The 22,583-nt window shown below is 44.3% G+C and overlaps 1 protein-coding gene across 1 annotated transcript; it reads right to left on the reverse strand.

Annotated features, from left to right (window-relative positions):
* Positions 1-3,156: 3,156 nt before the first annotated feature.
* Positions 3,157-4,125, reverse strand: LOC139643449 (odorant receptor 131-2-like). The gene has a single exon (XM_071518595.1). The coding sequence runs from the start codon at positions 4,123-4,125 to the stop codon at positions 3,157-3,159; it is 969 nt and encodes a 322-aa protein (XP_071374696.1).
* Between the last annotated feature and the right edge of the window lie 18,458 nt (positions 4,126-22,583).

Here is a 22,583-nt window from a genome sequence, read left to right on the forward strand (position 1 = left end):
TTCATGACCATAGGTGAGGGTTGGGATGAAGATTGCCTGGTAGATCGAGAGCTTTGCCTTCTGGCTCAGCTCCCTTTTCGTCACAACAGTGCAGTAAGGTGAATGCAGTACCGCTCCCGCTGCTCCAATTCTCCGGCCCATCTCCCACTCCATGGTCCCCTCACTCGAGAACAAGACCCGAAGATACTTGAACTCCCTCACTTGGGGTAAGGACTCATTCCCAACTCGAAGTGGGCAATTCTACAGGTTTATTATTGAAAGCATTCTCACATCCTCCATAACTATGGTTTGGACACTCTGTCCACTCTAAAAATAAACTGCAAGGATTATCAGAACAGCAGAAAAGATCGTTCACCTCAAACTTCCATCTCTCCTGTTTCTAGAGTGAAGAAGCGAGCAGGAAACATCATCAAGGATCACACTCACCCTGGAAACCACCTCTGTCAGCTGCTGCCATCTGGAAAGCGCTACAGGTCACTGAAAAACTACTTGTCACCTCAATAACTTCTTCCCTAAAGCAATCACCCTGGCCAATCAAAAGGACTGACCAGATTCAGCCCATTCAGTTTCTCTGCAGATGTCCTATACCTGAACAGTTCTGACATATAACCTTGTCCAAGTTACGATTCATATAGTTTTGTAGAGAGGTAACGCACACCAAAAAACAAACATTATTGGATTTGCCGTTTGAGAACACTGGCATCTCTTGGATTAAATATAGATTTTGATTAGAAAAGTTTCTTGTAATGCACTTTAACCTATTGGACATACAGATCAAGTTATTTATGATGTTCAAAACTTGTTTTAAAACGTTTTTCTGTATGTTTATGAGAAATCTAATCAAGATATATTTATCAATTTGTTTATTCTATAATGTTACTGACCAATGTATTTTTGATATGTATATATCTGTTTATTATTAGATTTTCTGTCATTGTTTTCTTTAAAGTAATTTGATTGGCCTGGTGCCTCCTACTTTACCCTAAATGGTTTAGCCTGATTGTGTGATTACCATCAGGTGTTGCTGGTCTATATAGTTTACCAGGGCTTGTGTGTTTTCACTCTTGATCTAGAAGAAGGCTGCAAGGCCGAAACATTATCAATTAAAGAGTATTTTCTATGGCGCTGGAGTGTGCGACACTTTTTCTTCTGTTTTCTCAAGATTCATATAGTTACCTTTCTTGGGTCTCGAATGCTGGTGGGGTTTTGGTGCCCTTGCAGGAAGTTTAGTTGGCGAATTGGCTGCACTCCTCACCACTTAGTCCCGAGTTTACATTCTCCCGTATTGTGGCTGCCCGTGCACCCACCCGCATGAGCTGGGTAACCATTTTGGCTACTCTCCAGGGGTCCGTTTCACAAAGCAGGTTCAACAAACTCTGAGTCTAACCCTGAACTCTGAGTTGATCTACTCTGAGATAGGAAACTCTGAGTTCTCGGTTCCAGAACAGCTGATTTGAGGTAGTTAGATCAACTCGGAGTAGTTTCACCTGGAGTTAAGCACGTGCACCACCACTATAAAAAGACAGCATCAATGGAGCCCCGATTCGACGAGTCACCATGGCAACGGGGAAGAGGAGGGCTGCGTTTTTTACCCCACTAGAACTGGAAATCTTAATGCGCTCATACGGCGAATTTGAACATGTTTTTAGAAAAAAGTGCAACACCGCTGCAGCTGCAAAAGAGAGGGAGACGGCGTGGGAGAACATTGCTGCTCGGGTCAATGCGTAAGTTTAAATGTAGTCCTTTGCAATCACAATAATATTACAGGGGAAAACTGCTTGAATGGTAGCTCATTAATTTATTTCATTTAGGTGCAATCCCGCGGGGGAGAAGCGCACTTGGCAGCAGCTTAAGATGAAATATAAAAACATTGTTCAAACAGGTGAGACCTCGGCATAATTTAATGGGGGTACCTCATTTTGATCATGTTTTACATTGTAAAGTAAATATTAAGTGGCTGTTTGACTGTGCAGTTGTTTTATCCCCAACATAATGCTGTTTTCACACACACATAAATGTCTTCTCATCTAGCCTATATCATATTCTGTTAAATAATTAAGCCTATTTAAACTAACACAGACTTCTACTCAGCCAACAGAAAGAAGGCAGATGCCCGTAAAACGGGTGGTGGCCCAGCACCGCCACCTCTAACGGAGGCAGAGGAGCTGGCCCTAAGCCAGAATTTAGGAAGGCCAGTGGCTGAGGGAATCCCTGGAGGGAGCTCATCTTCAGAGCTCACCCCCCAAGACACAAGTGCCTTTATAAAATGTAATATGCCTAGGCCTATATATCTTTTTTAAGCCTATTCATAAAAATATTTATTTCCCTGCGCAGTAATGCTGCACCTTCATCCACGGGATCGTTGTCAAAAGGACATGCCATGTTAGTGAAAAAAGTGGACTTCTAATATAGGCCTACTGACTGATTTTTTTTAAATAACAGACGGCAGAACTATGTTACGCCAAAACTCGCCTGCTGACTGAATGAATGAGGAAATCAAATACCGTGTGTGGCTGACAGAGGGCGGAGACAGAGAGAAACTCGAGGTTCATTGAGAAAAACCTGGTCCCGACCAGGTTAGGTTCATAGAGTCTGTTACTATGGTAACTGACCGAGAGCTTAAGTTACCTCTCTCTGTGAAACAGGCTAGAGTTACCCCTCTTTCTCTGGTTTGAGTTACCTCCCTTTGTGAAACGGAAAACTCAGAGTTTCCCTCAGTTCAGGGTTAACAGACTCAGAGTTTTCACTAAACCTGCTTTGTGAAACGGACCCCAGGTGGTCTCATACCTGTATACCAACTCATAGGCTCCCGCCAAGGTGCGCGGCTGCTCCTCCAGTAGCTTTTGTAAAGGAAACATTCACAACTGCCTGTAAAACACATACACACAGCACAATCAAAAAAGACAAGAACAAAAAGGACAAGAAAGTCTTTATTTGTGATTATGTGAAACCTTGTTGATCCCTTTAGAGAGATATGTTTTTTCTATAATTTTGTAATTGTAATTTATATATTTAACCCTAGTCAATAAAGAACAAATAACTCTTATTTACAATGATGGCCCGGCAAGAGAAGGAATCCCTCTTGATGGGGAATTGGGGAGAAGGCACCGGAAAAAAGTAAAGTAACGAGGCCAGTAGTTTGAAAGTTTGTAATAATCAGCGCTTTTTCAACAATCTAACAGACATCATGGGACATCTGAGACAGAAGCTGAGGTGATACAAGAGGATGGGTCTGATGGTTTGGTCTCTCAAGCCATATATGAGGCAGCTGAGGCATCTGGGTAAATTGATGAGGCAGAGGAACAGAGCATAGTGGATGCGTACGATGGCGACTCGGTCGACTCTTCCATGTAGGGCCACCATGATGGTGGTATGTAGTGTGGATGCAAGAGTCAGACCCAGCTGGATCAGGTGCAGCAGGACCGTCTTACGAGCCTTGCTGGCTGAGGTTTTGTCTGACGAGGCCGACCTGGCAGTGACGATCACGCCAATGTACGAGCAGATGATGACCGTGCCTACGGACACAAACACCACACACATGAAGCCCTTCTCAAAGTCGTGAAAAATCTTCAGGTGGAAGAAGGCATCCTTGGCACAGAAGTCCTGCATGAAGCGGTGGAAAGGCGTGGAATCCAGGAAGACCAGCATGAGCAGGCGGATAAGTATGTTCACCGAGCAAACAGCCCAGATGGCAGCAACCGCAGCAATGGTGTTCCTGATGGTGACAATGCTGGCATGCCTCAGCGGGAAGCAGACCGCCACATAGCGCTCCAGGGACATGACGGCAAGGTTGAAGGGGGAGATGTCAGTGGTGAGTGCCGTCACCATGGTGATGATGAGACAGACGTAGCGTGCCATGTACACCCTGGCTGCTGCTAGGATGTAAAGTAACTGGCCCAGTGCCAGCTGGACGGTGTCTGCAAAGAGGAGGTTGTACAGCAGGATGTAGCGGGGTGTTTCGCTGAACACCGGCTTGCTCCTCAAGGTGAACAGCATGATGCTGTTGATGTAGAGGAAGATTAAGCAGGGCAAGGCCGATAGGAAGCGGTAGAGCCCCTTCACCAGCTCCACCTCATACTGCTGACTGGCTGAAGAGTTTTTCCATGGCTGGATGGGGTTAAACATGCTGGCTGGTCACAGACAAGCCTGTCAGCACAGATACACACTGCATCTGAAATAAACAGACAGAAGGAGAAACATTTTGGTTCCACTTTATTTGGAGAGTGCAATGCTGATATAACAACTTACAGTGGAAACAGAGACAGTTCTACATACTGTAGTATTGTGTTGTATTGTATTGTAGGAGCGACAGTGGAAACAGGAACAACCTGCCCTGCGGTTGAAAGTATCAAGTCCATGCGGTGGAAAAAGAGAACATGACGCCGCTGTCAGTGGCGGTTTATTAAGATCTTATGGATAAATTGACGCCTCTGGTTACTGGTGTTACTGGTGTGTAAACAAAACACAGGCAACGGTAGCCGCCATATTGGTCTGAAAGCCAATATGGATGCACAGCGCCATCTATTTGTTTGGAGGGTGTAGGGCATTGGTCACATAGCAATGATGAGCTCTTTGGCTTCTGTGTCAGATGTCTGCAGATGGCGCTGTGCAGCTGTTGAAACCCGGAATTACACCCATTGAAGAAGCCGAAGAATACCAGCGGACATTTTAAGTTGTTTTTGAGAGAAATGACAGGCTCGGACATGACTAAAATCCCTCTGTATTGAAAACTACGGAATACTTAAGTGCGGTGTGACGGACAACAACCGTGGCTTTAAGGGAAGTACTGTATATGTTTAATTGTTACATGTATGGAGAAGTAGGGTCGCTATAAAGGGAACTCCCAGTGTTTTTAGCCCCCCCGCGACAGAGACTAAGATTGATAGTACAATCTTAGTCTCTGTTGAGGCTAGTATTTGTATAGTACTCAGTAGTGGCACCACTGCTGAAAATGTGCCGAATTTTTTTTTTTAATTAATTGCAGGCTATTTCTGCCAAGACGCACTTTAATGACGGAATTTGCATACCTGTATAGGCTGCTGTGGATTTTAAGTTGATTCAAGTGTAGAGATGTTCGTTTTTACTGTAGTAGCCTACTTGTTTACATGATGGCATCTACATAAATTATTTCTTTATGGATTGTAATCTAAGAGCTAAAGCTAAGATGCCATGCCAATAAAGTAAAAAAAAATGTGAGGGTTTATGTCCATTATTACCTGCTTAAATTGGCTTAAAGCTCGATGGCGCCGCCAAGAGGTGGCCAGGGGGGGCCACGGCCACCCTGATACAATCGCTGGCCCCCTCACTGGTATGCATAACATGCTTCTAGCTGATATTTTACATTAGGTGCTATTCATTTAAATCAATAATGTATATTTTCATAGTAGTTCATGTGAAAGAAAATAACAAATGCATAGCCACCTAGCCGATTTTGACCGTCCGTCACTGCGTCACACGCCGACCCCCCCCCCCCCCCCCGGCCTGCTGCTGCTGCTGCTGCTGCTGCAGCTGCACAGTGCGCTACCAGATGACAGTCTGCCTCATGGACAGCAGCAGCTGAGCTCAGACCTGTCAACGCTCCTGTTTTCCCCAGGTTTCTCCTGTATTTTCACCCCCTCTCCCGCCGTGCTCCCGTTTGGTCATTTTCCCCGTAAATATCCCATATTTTCCCTTTTTCATTTTTACAGTTATACAGAGAGAGAGATAGAGAGAGAGTGAGAGACAGGTGAGTGAGAGAGAGAGAGACAGGTGAGTGAGCGAGAGAGACAGGTGAGTGAGCGAGAGAGAGAGTGAGAGAGAGAGACAGGTGAGTGAGCGAGAGAGACAGGTGAGTGAGCGAGAGACAGAGCGGTCAGTGAGTTCCCAGCAAGCAATAGACGTAATTTCAACGTCTCGGCTAGATATAGCCCCGATTTAGTCCGGCTATGTGTAACCCACTTCTAGCCAAAATGATCTTGAAATCGGTTAGATATAGTTTTTGCCAATGCAGCTTGCGAGATGTAAGATATTCCATCATGTAAGCAAAGTCAACAGTGATTACAAGGTGTTTATGCTTCCACCCCTTGCGAACGGAGCGTCAGAAGAGCTGATCAGCGCGATCAGACAGCAGTAAAACTTCACAAAATGGAAAGGAATCCTTCCAAAAACGAAAGGCCTGTGAAGCTTAGACATCAAAATGTGCAAAAACTACTGACGACCTCAGTAGTGCAAGCACCAACAACATTTCCACTGCCGGTGGAACGGCATCAAGAGGCTCAGTGCCTCTCTCTACATGTCCAACCCTTTACTCCACCTTTTAATTGCTTATAGTTTGTTATTAGACAACGTTATAGTTTATTAGAATTTATTGTTACCTGGTGTTTGTTAATTTAAATATTTATTGTTGAAAGTTACCAAATTAAAGTGCTAAAAATGGCAATGGCAATCCCTGACTGATTTCATCTGTATTGATATAGATAATATCGCCTTTTCAAATATAGCCCTTTATCATGATGCACAAAATGCTCAGTATTGTGGTCTCCGCACAGTGGTGGTCTGCTGGCGACAAACCGTATGTAGTACTAATTATTATACTAATACTAATACTATGCACTGATGTGCATAGTATTAGTCTATGCACATCAGATAATTAGTAACATTAACTGTAAAATAAGAAACCAAAGTATATCAGTATGCGATTCCTTAACTCTCATATTGACATAGTTTTCAAATAGCCTATAGACTACAACAGCATAATAGAACTCCTGAAATTCAGTTATGGCTTTAGGTTTTGGTGTGCCACCCCAAGATTTTCAGTGGCCCCATTTGGCCACCCCTATGAAAAATTTCTGGGGGCGTCACTGTTAAAGCTGTCACACTAACCACTTAATGGCATTACATTTGCCTTTTATTGTATATTTTATCTGGGTGTATTGTTAGGTGTGTTTCAGTGATGGTGATATTTAATTGCTGTCAACATCTGTCTATTGCTACAACAACAGATCATTTGGGGGGTTTACATAAAAAAATAAGCATATTTTCATATATACTCTTAATACAACTACTCAGTACCAAAGAGTACCAAAGAAATCTGATAATTATAAAGTCTTCTTGAAAAAAGGATTCATAGTTTTTGTAAAGTAAATACTAATTACTTAACATAGTTTAAATATTTTTATCTACAAACTACAAAAAATGCTCATGTTTGGTACCATTTTAGACAGTCACAATTGTCTTGTATACAGTCAGCTAAATAAAAAGTAGTAGTGATGTCTCAATAAAAAAAATATTAGCATTATAATGGCAGCATAAGGCACTATCACCATTGATTCCAATTACAGTCATTTGAGAAGTTGACCCAAGTGAGGTGGCTGCCATATGGTCCCATTCCAGAATAGGAATTCTCTATGACATGTTCCCTCTAGTGTTATATCTCTATGGTGTACATAGCTAACTGTCAAAGGTGTCAGCTGCTGACATGCTAATTTTCTTAAAAAAAATAAAACATGTCCTCCCAGGTTACAAAATCAGTGTCTGAACATATTTGTTGTTTTAATTTAAGTTGAAGTTTTGTGGCCTGCATGTCCAACTAAGGTGTTTGGAGAATGTTAGATCAATGTTCAGACATTTGCACTTAGTTGCAAAGAGGACATTCTTGTTTAGACATTTTATTTTAATTTACAATTTATTTCATTTAGACAAGCATCCACTGTTAAAAGCTGATTTATTTTATTCAACAGATTCTATTATTTGCTTTTTGCACTGAAAAATATATAACAAAGAAAGAAACCATTATAAAAGAAACTGTAGGAATAGGTTAAACTTCAAGTTGAAAATATTGGGGGTTTTTCTACATTTTATGTCTAAGCAATAAGGAAAGAATCTTCTACAGTCATAATTTGTTTCCATTTAAATTGTTGTTTCGAGAAGTTTTTCCAAAATGAAAAATTATATGGCTTTGGAATGAAACCTTTCATTTGCAGAGTTTTACTCTTTACATTTCAGGTCATGAGGTTAAAATCTGTCACAGACACACACACACAACACACCACCTCTGCATGTTTTAGTGTGGTTTGGTCAATCAAAACAGAATAACCATCCCTTTTTTCTGGAGGTGCTGTGTTGAATCAACCATTCAACAAAACATTTTTGATCTAGGAGCCTACTTGATAAAGCCAGTAACTTACCAGGTTTCTACACAGACGCTCTTGATGCTCTCAGACCTAAAACAACACAACCGACATCACATCCTTTTGGTAAAACTCGCTTTCACATCATTCAAATGCAAAAACTCTGATTCAGCGATTGCATAAAAAGACCAATACTTTACAAAAAAGACAAATAACATTAATACTATTACTACTATTACTACTATATAATATATAACTTCCCACAAAAACAATAGCATTTATAATGTTGTAATAAATTAGTAGTAGTGGTTGTACTAGTAGCTAAACCTAACCCTACACCTAACCCTAACCAACTCTAACCCTATAATAATAACAATAATAACAATAACAATAATTCAGTGTTTTTGAACAAAGGAAACTATCTACTTCTGTCTCTATTCAGGCCCATTAAACAAACTTAAGTAGTTTATGACAGTAATGACAGTTAGTAACACTTTATGACTGTATGACTTTATACAGTAATATTATCATAATGAAATAACTTTACCGTCATGGTTGAAAGTTGATAGGTGATGTGCTGAATAAACCGAGCCGACTCTTATAAAAAGTTGACCATTCAAGTCACACCTCCACACGACAGTGCAGCCACCAATGACGGTGAGGAACAGGTAAACTTGTCGCCGGGGGGCTTGAATCTGGCCCTTGCCCTTTGGTGCATGTCGTCCCCCCTCTCTCTGCCCTCACTTTCCTGTCAATCTCTACTGAACTATCAAATAAAGGCAAAAATGATAAAACCATAATTATTTCCATTGATACCCATAATAGTGTGGTTATTTATATGGATAATGTTTAACACTACAAAGGCCAAAGCCCATCTGGCGTTGTTATTTTCAATTTTACGTTCCTCCAACACTGAAAATGCAATTTTGTCCTCCAACCATAACGTTTCCTAAAGATGAGGGCTTTAAATAACTGTGTTTTTGTAATTGAAAAAAATGTAGGAACTTAGGAAATAGATACAGGCACTCATTGCAATTTGCATAAAACCCTCAGTACGTGGGTATGTGTTAATGTGTGTCTCTCTGTCCTCCGGCTCGCTCGAAGTACGCGAACAACTGACCCATTGAGACAGACAGCACAATGGAAAACCTAGTGAAACTAATTTCCCACAGATGACAGCAGGCCCCACTTCCTGTGCCAAAACCAAGATCACCAGTAAAGACGGTTTTCTTTGTTTATGTGACATGGACATGTTAATGCACAGCAGGGACTGTACGATTGCTGAGGTGCACAGAGATCCATCTCTCCTGGGAAGAAAATGCAGTGTCAGGTGGGCCAACGGCCTGGAACAACTGTGTGATGTCCAAATGATTTGTGTGTAGTACCTGCTCACACAAACCATCGAAGCTGTGCGCTGACTGTAGGACTGAACGGTAAGAGAAGAAAGGCAAAGTAACAAAATCAAAACAACAAAAACGTGGAAAAGCACATTGTCCATATTTGGAGCGGCAGAGCGGAGAACACTGAACACAGCACATATTGTCTTTGAATCAGTTTATTTGTGCAATTTTACATTATTTACAAAGACACTGCATGTGTGATAGCACACTGGAAATATTTGGAGCAGGGAGCACTGAACATGCCACATATTCACCATTGTTTTTTGACAAGAAAGTGACAAGAGGGCATTTATAGTCATTTGCATAATCAATTCTGGGAGGAGACAAGGCGGGGTGAGAGGCTCATGCATGTCCGCTCAATTTCACATTGATTAGGATGTGTATAGGAAAGGTGCGCAGGAGTACGTCGTCTTTCAGTATGAAATCTACACGGACTTTTATACATGAGGCCCCAGGGCCAATCTATAGTCCCTGCCCCGATTTCATTGTGGGGGACAACAAAGTAACCTGGAACATTTTAGTGTGTGTGTGCATGTGTGTGTGAATGAGAGTGTTTGTTATTCTTGATTTTTCTCTGTGTGTTTTGTCTAAATTTGTTCAGCAAGAAAGCTCAGATTCTTGCTTTACTGATTTAGTCTCCATCTTTGGTGCTAAGCATTGCTGTAGTGTTTTTTTATTTTCTAAAAGAAAAAATAGATTAATTTGAAAAAATTATTACATAAGCAATGTTCATTATCCCCGTTTCATTTTGACTTCTACTGGTGTACACGGATAGCTTCATTGAGCACTGTGGCGATCTGCGCCTTTAAGGACGCACCCCCCCACGTCACACAGACACACACCCCCATAGACGAAGCAATGGAGATTTCAAAAGCTAATGGCGCCTACTCACAGACCGACACATGCAGGAAGAGGCCAGTCCGTCCCAGTGTCCCGCGTTAGCCTGCCAACCCCTGGCAGCGAGTAAAAGTCCGCCGTTTTTGTAGGCCAACCGTCTGTACAGCCCGGAACCACCTTCACTTCCAGAACACGCCATTTATTCTTCAACCCACCGCACATCGCCCTGGCCGACTATTCCCGGGAGCCGCTGCCACGTCCGTATCGGAGTACACAACCGGAGGTAACGCCGGGGTTTTCCCGGAGACCCGCACAAAGCTGTTTTGCTCTGGTGAGAGCGTCCACTTGGGAGCAGTGACTCTGACTGACCCGACTGTGGAGCTGACTGTGGGTTGGGGGTGGTTCTGGACTCAATTGGTGTTTGATTGTGCATTGCCCTGTGTACTGAATTGCTGTTGGTTGAGGTTGTTCACTGTATATTGAATTGTTGTTGGGTGGGGAGTTGCACTTACATTTTTTGTACAATACACTGTGGGGATCTTTGAAGTTGGCTGTGTTGTGTGTTTTTTTTGGCTTGCCGATATATGTTGTGTGCAACTGGCCGTTTGAGGGATAGGCACGTACCAGGTCCTTTGTAGGGTTGACTGGCTGGGCACGTATTCTTATTTTCTTTGTCAGACTGAGACTCTGACTGGCACCCCCTGGCTACCGCCCGCAACCGCTACATAAAAAGTGGCACCCCAGATGGGACAGACTGAAAATTTAACAAACTGGTCGTGTGCACACACAAAGAGCAAGCAAAACCTACGCCCTGGCATTGACGACAAACAACACTCAACTGAACGCAGACCATATTTATTCAACACAACCTCATATTAAGGGACAATAAACTGGCATGGCAGAGTTGCTGGATTTGCTGGATCTCTCCTGGGAAGCATTGCCCTCTGCTGGCCAGGAGGGCCAATTGCAACTTCCTCCTCTCCCCACCAGTCAGATATGCCCCGAGCAAGGGAGATTGCCCTCTGCTGGCCAAGAGGACCAATTGCCACCTTTTCCCTCCATAACCCAGGAAACCTCCATGCAGGGAGTTCTGCCCTCTGCTGGGCAGCAGGAGATTCTTAATTCTGGACAAGGCAAGGGAAAGGACAAAACAACTCTATCATTACTGGACATGGAACTCACGGGAGATGAACCTCTTGCTCCTCCACTGTTGAAGCCTCCTGATAACACAAACATACAGCACACCTTGGCAGATCTGCAGAGAAGCCAAAAGGAAATGAATGGTCTAATTCATCGATGGAAAGCAGAGCAACAAACTAATGATCAGAAAATGCTGGACATCCTGTCTGCCTTTAAACATGCCTTTGCTGTAAAGCAGGAACAAGGACAGCAACAACTAAAGGACTGCTTCATACAGCATACAGAGTATCTCAGGACGCAGTTCACAGACACTCTCAAGTGGAGGCTCCATCATCACCATACGGAGATGCTTAAGGACATCAGTGAGGTGATGACTCCGATGGTGGCCACGGTCACGCACCTGCAGGAAGAAGTAACAACATTTAAGGAGCAATTGCACAGTATGGTGGAGGGAGTTAGCGCCATCAAGGAACAAACCCTCCGAACACCACACGCTTCATTGCAATCGACTGCAGTACAGACCACCACCAATCCACCTCCACCTCCCTCCGCCTCCCTACCTACGGTGCAACCAGAAATTAAAGCCCGGCTGCGATTGCACTCTACCATGCAATTGGGTTGTGGTCCAGAGCCTTTCCCATCTCCGGTGGGCTCCCCTATCCAGAGAGACCTGAGGGGAAGGTTAATGGGGAAAAGTCCAATTAAATTGCAGTTTCCTTGTTTTGGCAGAATGGGAGATTGTACGGATCCTCTAATGTACCTGGAGCAGTGTCGGGACTATCTGGCTTTGAACCCCCTAACGGATGAGGAACTTCTCGCCACCCTTCGCAATGTCCTATTTGGCACAGCTCGCGACTGGTGGGATGTAGTGGGGTTGGAAACCTTTACCTGGAGGGACTTTGAGCATAAGTTTCTGTCAGCCTTCCTCTCAGAGGATTATATTGATGAACTGGAAGAGCGGATCAGGACGCGGGTGCAAGGCGAGCAGGAAAGCATCCGGGACTTCGCTTACATGTACCGAGCACTCTGCCGCCGCTGGAAACCGGATATCTCTGAGGGAAAAGTCATCCAGCTCATACTGAAGAACATACGGGCATCTTTGGCGAGCCAGCTGAGGAGCAGTGGTGTCCAAACAGTGGATGCCCTGGTGAGGCTCGGCCAGCAGCTGGAAAAGGACAGAGAGAAGCAACTACAGCAAGAGACTCCCCGGAAATACCCCCCTGACACCAATAGATATCAGACTGTAGTAACGCCCACTTCTACCCCACCCACATCTCTCACTCCTGCAGCCGCAAGACCTGCTCAACCTTTCTGTTGGCGGTGTAAAGGATCCCATTCACCACACAATTGTCCAAATATTTCTTCTAATAAGGGGAAGAATCAGAAGCCTACTTACCAGCCTCCACCTCCATCTGAGCCATCCACCAGCAGCAATCCTACAATACACGCAGTGTCATATCAGCAGCCCGGGGAGAGAGCCTTCCCCTTCACAGCTTCCAGACCTCTTCCTCGCCAACTGGTCGTTCCTATAACCATTGGCTCAGTGAATGGCAGGGCTATGGTGGATTCAGGTTCATCCTACACGCTTCTGAATGAGGAGTTGTGGCAGGCCACTAAGTTGGAGGACAAGAATTTATATCCCTGGGATGGGAAACCCCTGTATTTGGCGGACGGGGGGGAGAGATGGCCATTGGGATGGCAATATGTTGTGGTGAAATTGCAGGATCATACCTGTACTCTGCCAGTGGTAGTGCTTTCATCTGAGAGCCTTGCCTTTCCTGCGATCCTGGGACTGGACTTCCTGAGCCTCAGTGGGCTGCAAATGGATGTGGGACAGAGTTTGTACTGGTTCAGGAGCAACAGTGGGAAAAAATAGCCTGCTTTCCTTTTACTCTGCCCTTGATCCCCGGAGTGCCGCTCCTCCTACCCCCTCCAGCCTGGATGCGGAGCTGTTTCACAAGGCAGTGGAGAGCGCTCAGTTGGATGGAGGCGGAAAGAATCAGTTCTGTGACCTGCTACAGAGGAATGCTGACGTGTGCACCTCGTCTTTGGGCCGAACCAATGTTCTGACACATAAAATCTTTGTTACTCAGGACCTTCCCATCAAACAAAAATCCTACCGAGTCTCTCCAGCGAAACTCAAGGTGATAAAGGAGCTAGTGGAGGAAATGCTGGCAGCTGACATCATCGAACCCTCATCTTCGGCTTGGGCGTCTCCTGTGGTCCTCATTCCTAAAAAAGATGGGAAGCCCAGGTTTTGCGTGAACTACATTAAACTCAACGCAGTGACCCACACCGATGCTTACCCTCTGCCTACGATACAGGAAATTCTGGACTCCCTTACGGGCTCAGTTGTTTTCTCCACCATCGACCTCAACAGTGGCTACTGGCAGTGCCTGATGGATGAGAACAGCAGGGACAAAACAGCCTTCACCTGTCCCTTTGGACTCTACCAATTCAAGGTCATGCCCTTTGGTCTCAAAAATGCACCAGCAACCTTTCAGAGGCTGATGGAAATGACCTTGGGAGAGCTGAGAGGCCACATCTGTTTTGTTTACCTGGATGACATCATCATCTACTCTCCCTCGTGGGAACAGCACTTCAGTGACCTGCAGGTGGTTTTCCAAAAACTCAGAGAAGCAAGGCTGACTGCCAACATGAAAAAATGCAACTTCTTCCAAACCTCCCTCAAGTTCCTGGGTCACATTGTATCTGCCGCAGGTATCCAGGTGAATCCAGACAAAACCAAGGCAGTAGAAGAATTCCCAGTGCCAACTAACCTCAAGGCAGTCCAGCGGTTCCTTGGCATGTCCGGCTGGTATCATCGGTTCGTCCCGAACTTTTCTCAGCTGGCCGAACCCCTGAATGCACTGAAGCGCAAGGGAGCCAAATTCAAGTAGACACCTGAGTGCCAGTCTGCTTTTGAAACCCTGAAGACATGTCTGGTCTCCCCACCCATCCTTGGGTATCCCAACTTTGACCTCCCTTTTGTGGTTTACACAGATGCCAGTGACGTGGGCCTTGGAGCTGTGCTTGCCCAGAAAACCGGGCTTGGATCCGAAGAAGTTCTGGCATATGGCAGCAGGAGCCTAAACAAAGCAGAGCGCAACTATTCAGCCACGGAAAAGGAGTGTTTGGCTGTGGTATGGGCCTTGGAAAGGTGGAGATATTACCTGGATGGAAGATTCTTCACGGTAGTCACCGACCACTCAGCGTTGCTATGGGTCTTCAAAATCCAGAGGCCCAGTGCACGACTCACCAGGTGGGCCCTCCGGCTACAGGAATTCACTTTCGCTGTGGAATATAGGAAAGGAAAATATAACACTGTTCCGGATGCCTTATCCAGAGCCCCTCACGATTCCGCCACCACTGCCAGCCACCACTTACCACCTGCCTGCGCCACCCTGCTGTCAGTCAAAGGGGAGGGAGGAAAGGATTTGCCCATCTCGGATGACCAGATATGGAGAGCACAGCAGGACGACCCAGACTGCCAGCATTTGTACCAGGCTGCGATGGACGAGGGAGAAATCACCTTAACAGACTCCACAAAGTACACCATCTTGGAGGACAAAGTCTATCGAGTGCTACAATTGCCTCATAAAACCCTCTATCAAATCCTCATACCTGAAAGTCTCCGACCACAACTGCTACAGATGATCCACGAGGACCCTTTGGCTGGTCATCTCGGCAGGTACAAAACCTACAAGAGGTTGCAAGCTCTGGCATATTGGCCTCGAATGAGCCTCGAGGTCAAGACTTTCGTTCAAAACTGTCACTTGTGTCAGCGCTTCAAACCTGAGAGTCGCATGGTCGCCGGGAAATTGCAGCAGACTGTGGTGAACCACCCTTGGGAGATGCTGGGAGTGGACTTGATGGGCCCCTTTCCAAGGAGCTCCAAGGGAAATGTCCACCTGTTGGTTTTTGTGGACTACTACACCCGTTGGGTGGAGCTATATCCCCTACGGAGAGCCACAGCAGAGACGGTGTCAAAAATACTCACCCAGGAAATTCTCACCCGATGGGGGGTCCCCAACTACCTTCTGTCGGACCAGGGCAGCCAGTTCGTCTCCGCCATCTTCCAAGCCACCTGTGAAAAATGGAGCCTGAAACAAAAAATGACCTCAGCCTACCATCCACAAACCAACATGACAGAGAGGATAAACCGGACACTAAAAACAATGATTGCCTCCTATGTCGGAGAGAACCATAAACACTGGGACAAACATCTACCTGAATTCCGTTTTGCACTCAATTCAGCCGTCCACGAATCCACTGGAGTCACCCCTGCAGAACTGAACCTTGGACGGGCCCTCCGAGGACCTGCAGACGCCCTGCTCCAGCCAAGGGAAGCCACCCCTGACTCATCAAACTACAAAACAATAACCAAACTTCAGGACCTCACCGCATTCGCCCAGTGTAACCTCAAGAAAAGCAGAGAAAGGCAAAAACGAAATTACGACAAGACTCACCGAGATCAGCAATACCAAGAAAAAGACAGAGTATGGCTCCGGTCCCATCCAGTATCTAAAGCAGAAAAATCATTTACTGCAAAACTGGCTCCCAAGTGGCTCGGTCCATACCGAATTGTTGCTGAAGTGGGACCGGTCAACTACGATATTGTTCTGGAGGACAGTGGAGAGAACAGGAAGGTGGTGCATGTTGCACGATTGAAACCCTGCTATCCCACCGCAAAAGAAGTTGAGGAGCTGGAGAAAAGGCGCCTCTTGGACATTTTTAATGAGGAAAGTGACCATGAGGAATTTCTGGGCTTCCCCGCTAGCTCACCTACCTCTGAAGGAAAACGTCCCTTAAATGAAAGAACCGACAGTGAGGAGGAGGAGGAGGACAAAGGAAGAGATAATGAAAGCTTGCGGACATGCAGCTTTTCTCCAAGGGGGGGAATGTGTGGCGATCTGCGCCTTTAAGGACGCACCCCCCCACGTCACACAGACACACACCCCCATAGACGAAGCAATGGAGATTTCAAAAGCTAATGGCGCCTACTCACAGACCGACACATGCAGGAAGAGGCCAGTCCGTCCCAGTGTCCCGCGTTAGCCTGCCAACCCCTGGCAGCGAGTAAAAGTCCGCCGTTTTTGTAGGCCAACCGTCTGTACAGCCCGGAACCACCTTCACTTCCAGAACACGCCATTTATTCTTCAACCCACCGCACATCGCCCTGGCCGACTATTCCCGGGAGCCGCTGCCACGTCCGTATCGGAGTACACAACCGGAGGTAACGCCGGGGTTTTCCCGGAGACCCGCACAAAGCTGTTTTGCTCTGGTGAGAGCGTCCACTTGGGAGCAGTGACTCTGACTGACCCGACTGTGGAGCTGACTGTGGGTTGGGGGTGGTTCTGGACTCAATTGGTGTTTGATTGTGCATTGCCCTGTGTACTGAATTGCTGTTGGTTGAGGTTGTTCACTGTATATTGAATTGTTGTTGGGTGGGGAGTTGCACTTACATTTTTTGTACAATACACTGTGGGGATCTTTGAAGTTGGCTGTGTTGTGTGTTTTTTTTGGCTTGCCGATATATGTTGTGTGCAACTGGCCGTTTGAGGGATAGGCACGTAGGTACCAGGTCCTTTGTAGGGTTGACTGGCTGGGCATGTATTCTTATTTTCTTTGTCAGACTGAGACTCTGACTGGCACCCCCTGGCTACCGCCCGCAACCGCTACAGCACTTGCAGGTTCATGGCTTCAGTTTAAGGCAGAAGCCCACCGTCTGTCCTTGAAAATGACACAGCGCCATCAGGCTGATGAGCCGCCTACTCCACAAAGCAAACCTGTCGCCTATCGGCAGAGATGCTACTGCCACCCCCTAGGAATACCTTCACACGGTCCTGTCAGGACCAAGAGGCCATAGACACACTGCAATCAAGGACACAATAAGGCTACCCCGTTGCTGCGCATTATAGGTGCTCCCCTTCTGCAGGCTACCAAGGAGTCTGTAATGGCAAATCTCAGGAGTCCTGAGAAGAGACTGACTAAAGGTCCTGCAAAGGCTGCCATCTACAATGCTGAGGTTCAAAGGCTGCTTGACTCAGGATGCGTAATCAAACTCAATGTCCATATATCTGTTCTCATCTCATCTGTAACTCCCTGCAACTACATCACTAAAGAATTCAAGGCATCTGCTCTGTGTCCGTCTCTGCTGCTTACACAAGCCCCACAGAGCATGAGCCTCCATTACACCAGTTAATCCAGATCATATATTTTACTTCAGCTGGTGTCTACTGAGTAGCTCCACTTATTGTCTATGAAACGCCTGTAGCAAGTGGAGTGAAACCCAGCGTCTTCGGGAACATTGTCAAACTCGATTTCTATACAATGTTTGTATGGTTCTGCTATTCTCTGATTCTCACCCTGAAAGCCAAGCATAGCATATAGCATTGTTTATAATCCCTTTTATGCACTTTTGAAGGAGGTCTGGCCATAATTTCCTCTTCTTCGCTACTCAATGTTGATAACAACGGAGCAGACATTTTGGATCCTGGTTGTTGTTGTTCCAAAAAGCGGCCACCTGATTGGTCTAGCGGGAAGGACGTGGCAATTGGTCCGCAAAGCCTCATCACTCGTGATCAAAATACGATTATGCGAGGAAAGAACTATTGTCGACTTTAAACACTAATAAAAAAAAACTGCAGGATGACACATGGAGAACTTTTATTTTCTCGCTGAAAGCAATAGATCTTTTAATGAAGTAAAAATGATTTAGTGCCACATATATGGGAACAGGATTAAACGAAAAACGGCTTCACCTTATGGCCTAAATGGACCAGTTGGGGGTTTAGTGCCTTGCTCATGGGTATCTCAATGATAGTTGTTCAGCAAGGGAAGAACATTTCTCATTCACCACCTCCAAGCTGGTATTCGAACCAGAAACTTTCCGCTCACTTCTCAAACCTCAAGGCTGCTGCCCCCCTAAAGTCCATTCTACATGTTTGATGTCTAACTCTGACAGCTTGGCTTACAGCTTATGATAAGATAAGATGAAACGTTAATGATCCCCATGGGAAAATGGGTTGTCTGTCATTAAAGTTTCATCTTATCTTCATCGTAGCTTGGCGTGATTAAAGCTGCAACTAGGCAACTTCGCACATTGGCAGCCACACAAAAATCCTGTAAAATAACGTGAGTAAACTGGAGGGAGGCACTTCTTATATCAACTACACAAAGCAATAGATTGTGTTCAAAACCATCTTGTGTGTCCCACAGTTACATAGGCAATTAAGAGACTAGGGAAAAGGCTTGGGTACAAGATTGTGTACTTACAACTGTAGTTATTGAACTACATTTCCCATGAAATGGCTTCTCTTCACAGTAAGGAGTGTATCAAAATTATTCTGGTTGGTGACAGTGTACACTAGACTTTGTAAAACTTGTCCCTCAGGCTAGCTCTGAATAGACATCGTAGCCGCCCCTGATATTGCCTAAACTCTTCAACATGGCTTGATTTGTAATTATTTTCACCACGGATAATGCTGTATATCGCGAGTTCATATGAATGATTGTCACTGTCACGTATTTAGAACATTTCTAACTACTAAATTGTCAGTCGAGAAAATGGTTCGCACTCAAAAAAGAAACTTTTATGTTCTCATAAATGCAACCGTTTTGGCTAGTGCCCTCTTCAGTGTGCAGATTTGTTCTTAGGCACCAAACACAGCAAAGGTGAGCAGATACTGGTAATCTAGTGTGAAGAGCGTACAGTTTGTAGTTTACTTATATCAAGTAATCTGCAACGTACTGGAATAGACAGGAGTGAACCACAGCCGGGCTGGGATGACATTGACTTCAGCTCCCTATACCAAAGGATACCAAAGGGATGAGAGAGACAAAAGTTCTAACACTGGTGAGTCCAGCTTTCTCTGGACGAAGCGCTTGTTCTCTGCTGTTTAGGAGACACTTTTGGATTTCATTGCTAAGTTTGGATTCGTCACCTCCTGTGTGGAAGACTTCCCACCATGCTGTTCTCTGTTGTAGCCCCACTTTATGATTTAGCTGATAAGACAGTTGGAGATTTGCGTAAAAAATCTTGCCTAGTGCAGTTATTTACATGATATAAAACCTTAACCTTTGAGGGCATCAGGTCCAAGTGAAGTTTTCTCTTTTCACTTTGTACTTGTTTGTACTTTCAGTGTCTTGGTAAACTTTGGCAGATTCTGTCTCCCCAGAGGTAGCCTGTACATCATCTCCATGAAGATGCCTGATAAACACATCCATGGTAGGCATTAATCCTGTCAATATTTACTGAAAACATTCATGACAACCCTGAAGAAAGGTCAGTAAGGGTTTGAATATTTAATGTGTGTAAATGAGTTACCAGAGGACCGGATCAGACAGAAGGGATTTCTCTCTCTGACACCTCAGAGTATTTCAGCAGTGGAAAAACAACTTTGCCACAACAATAGTAACAAACTTCATTGTTTGGAGTAGTCAGCAGAAGTCCACCTTTTCTGACTTATGTCCATATTGCCGTATTGTTTTGTTTTTGGTATGAGACCTTAAAAGAGAGTTAGCTATTTCCTTTTGCCAACAAAAAGAATGGACAATCTTCTCTTATTCTGTATCTTAACCATATGTTAAACTGCAATAGAGGGTTTTCAGATGACATAACTCACCCTCTGGCAGCCATATTAAAGGTCCTCAGCTCTTGGGCCAGGGCCTAACCCAGCAGTGGGTGTGAACAGTTGATGTTTTTCTAATCGTATAACTTGTCCATCAAAATAGATAGACATGGTTAACTTCTGTGCTGTTTTTGACTTAACTGATCATTTAATCACTGATCTATCTCACTGATTTAGTGTTTAGATAATGTCAGCTTGTTTAGATACATACAATTATGTACTACATTCCCACGTTCAGGATATAAGATATAAGGGCATAGCTGTGCTTGCTTCTGACTTGCTGCCTATCCAGCGACAGGTGGACAAGTCCAGCATGTACAAAGTGGGTGATCAAAGATTTCAGCGAAAACGATGATGTGCCACTTTGTTCTTTTACTTGTCAGCAATAAGAACAGAATAACCTTAATAAAAAAATAGATAAAAGAAATAAAATAAGGCAAAATAAAATAATAATAAAATCATGGCCCAGAGTCTTTGATACTTCCACAATCAGCAAAACACTATTGGCGAAAAAAACAAAAAGTTTGCTATAACTGGAAATCATGTTGATCAGACCATGTGGAAATGGACAAAAGCACACCTTTTATCAGAAACAAAACATATGATCAAGCGGATCTACGGGAAATACTATATGGGTTGTATTATACATGTCAGTAAATTCAATCCACAATTGGAGGTTTCAATCATTCATAAGACACTTCATAGAGTCCTATTCTACTGTAACTCTGTGAGAGAGAATACTACCATATTTGACCACTAGGGGCAAAGGTGAATTTTTTGAGTTGCATGTCTGTAACCCATCCAAAGTCTGTGGTAACATTAAAGGGATCGATCACCCAAAAATTAAAATTGGGTCATTATCTACTCATCCTCATGCCAGTACAAATGAGTTGATGAGTTTTTTCTTCATACAGCGTACCAGGAGTTCGCCAGGCTCACTGCCAGAGAAGCTTTCTTTCAAACCAGTGGAGGCCAGTCCTTTAGGCTTCAAAAAGGGTAAAAATGTCCATAAATGTTCTCCATTCAGCTCATGCAGCATAATCCAAGTCTTCTGATGCCATACGATTGCTCTTTTATCAATGATTTAATGCAAAACGAGTCTGCCTCCATTGTATTCAGCTTCCGCATTCCCAATATGCATATACTGTATATGTAAAAGCTTTCATGAAGTATATATAGGTTGGATCACTATTGTGTTATATCTATTGGCAATGGAAAATAACAACATTTTATTTATATGAAAATGCCACAGATTATTACTTTAATGTGGAAACCAGGAAGAATAGGCGTCTCCTTGGTGCCAGCTAATGGGGATTTTGATAGCCTCAACATGTCAATCCAGGAAGCCTCCATCTTAATTCACTTCCATTTGTCTCTTTTGTGACTGGGAACTGTTTCAGAGAACCAACTTGGAAAACTGGTCAAGATACATGCAAGCAACAGAGTTGGAAAAGTGAATTAAACTTAATCCTTTTGTAGAAATGCTATATGCTTTATCTAGTTCATAGTTAGATGGATTCACCCATGTGAAGCTGTAGTCCTTGCTAGCATGAATGAATCCTGCAGCGCCTAAACTTGTCAAGGCCTGAACGTTGAGACCTGTTGACAAGTTCGAGGAAAAGTTCCACTCCTGAGGAGCCAATTAGAAGGGAGGTGTCAGTCAGAAGCCTCCCCTGCTCCATTTTTAAAACATATCAATAATTCATTTAATCACTGGAGACATAAGCCTGCAGGTAATCACTAATGCTCTGGGTAAATATTTACATCATTATCAGCTGTTATTTCTCAAGGGAGGTCAACCGGTTCTTCCGTGTGGAAGCCTGGAATTACACCTGGCAAGGCCTGAAACAGCCTTGTTGGAGTAATGGATGGCTGGATGTTCCATCAGCTGCATGATGTGTGTAGTGGAAGAGCCAGAGCTGCTGTTGTTCATTGAGTTCATGGTGAAAATAAATACAACACTTTGTATTCTACATTTGTTGTGCTGATTTACAGCAAATAGCTCTTCTTTGGCCTGCAAATACAACTCAGCAATGTTTCACACCGCTGTGCTGACCATAGACTGTAAAAACAGATGGACTAGTGAGTGTGACATCACCCATCGACCAAAGCAAGGCAAAGCGTAGAGCCATGGTGGCACAGTGCCGCCTACTATTGACCTATAATAGGTGATGCACCTGTCAATCACTAGGCAAACAACCCGAAACAACACCGTGTTATATCTGTTATATCCCGTTAATGACACGGCTATAAAAACAATACAAAGTGGCAGAGTAAATAAGAGTATAAAATAGAATATATAAATAGAATAAAATAAAATATATGTACACCTTTCAAAATATATTTTTTTTCAGAAACAAGTCGTGCTTTTCTTTTAATGCAAAAAAGAAACTAGTCGCTGCCATTCTTTTAACAGTATTAGATTATGGTGATGTTCTATACATGAATGCCTATTCCACCTCACT

Source organism: Centroberyx affinis, unplaced genomic scaffold (assembly GCF_046629955.1).
Source record: "Centroberyx affinis isolate AG114_WGS23_722 - 3 ecotype Tasmania unplaced genomic scaffold, CSIRO-AGI_Caff_v1 ptg000612l_1, whole genome shotgun sequence".
Taxonomy (NCBI): domain Eukaryota; kingdom Metazoa; phylum Chordata; class Actinopteri; order Beryciformes; family Berycidae; genus Centroberyx; species Centroberyx affinis.

What these genes read in the sequence shown, in the direction of transcription:
- LOC139643449 (XM_071518595.1), bottom strand. Translation starts at nt 4,125, where the DNA reads ATGTTTAACCCCATCCAGCCATGGAAAAACTCTTCAGCCAGTCAGCAG.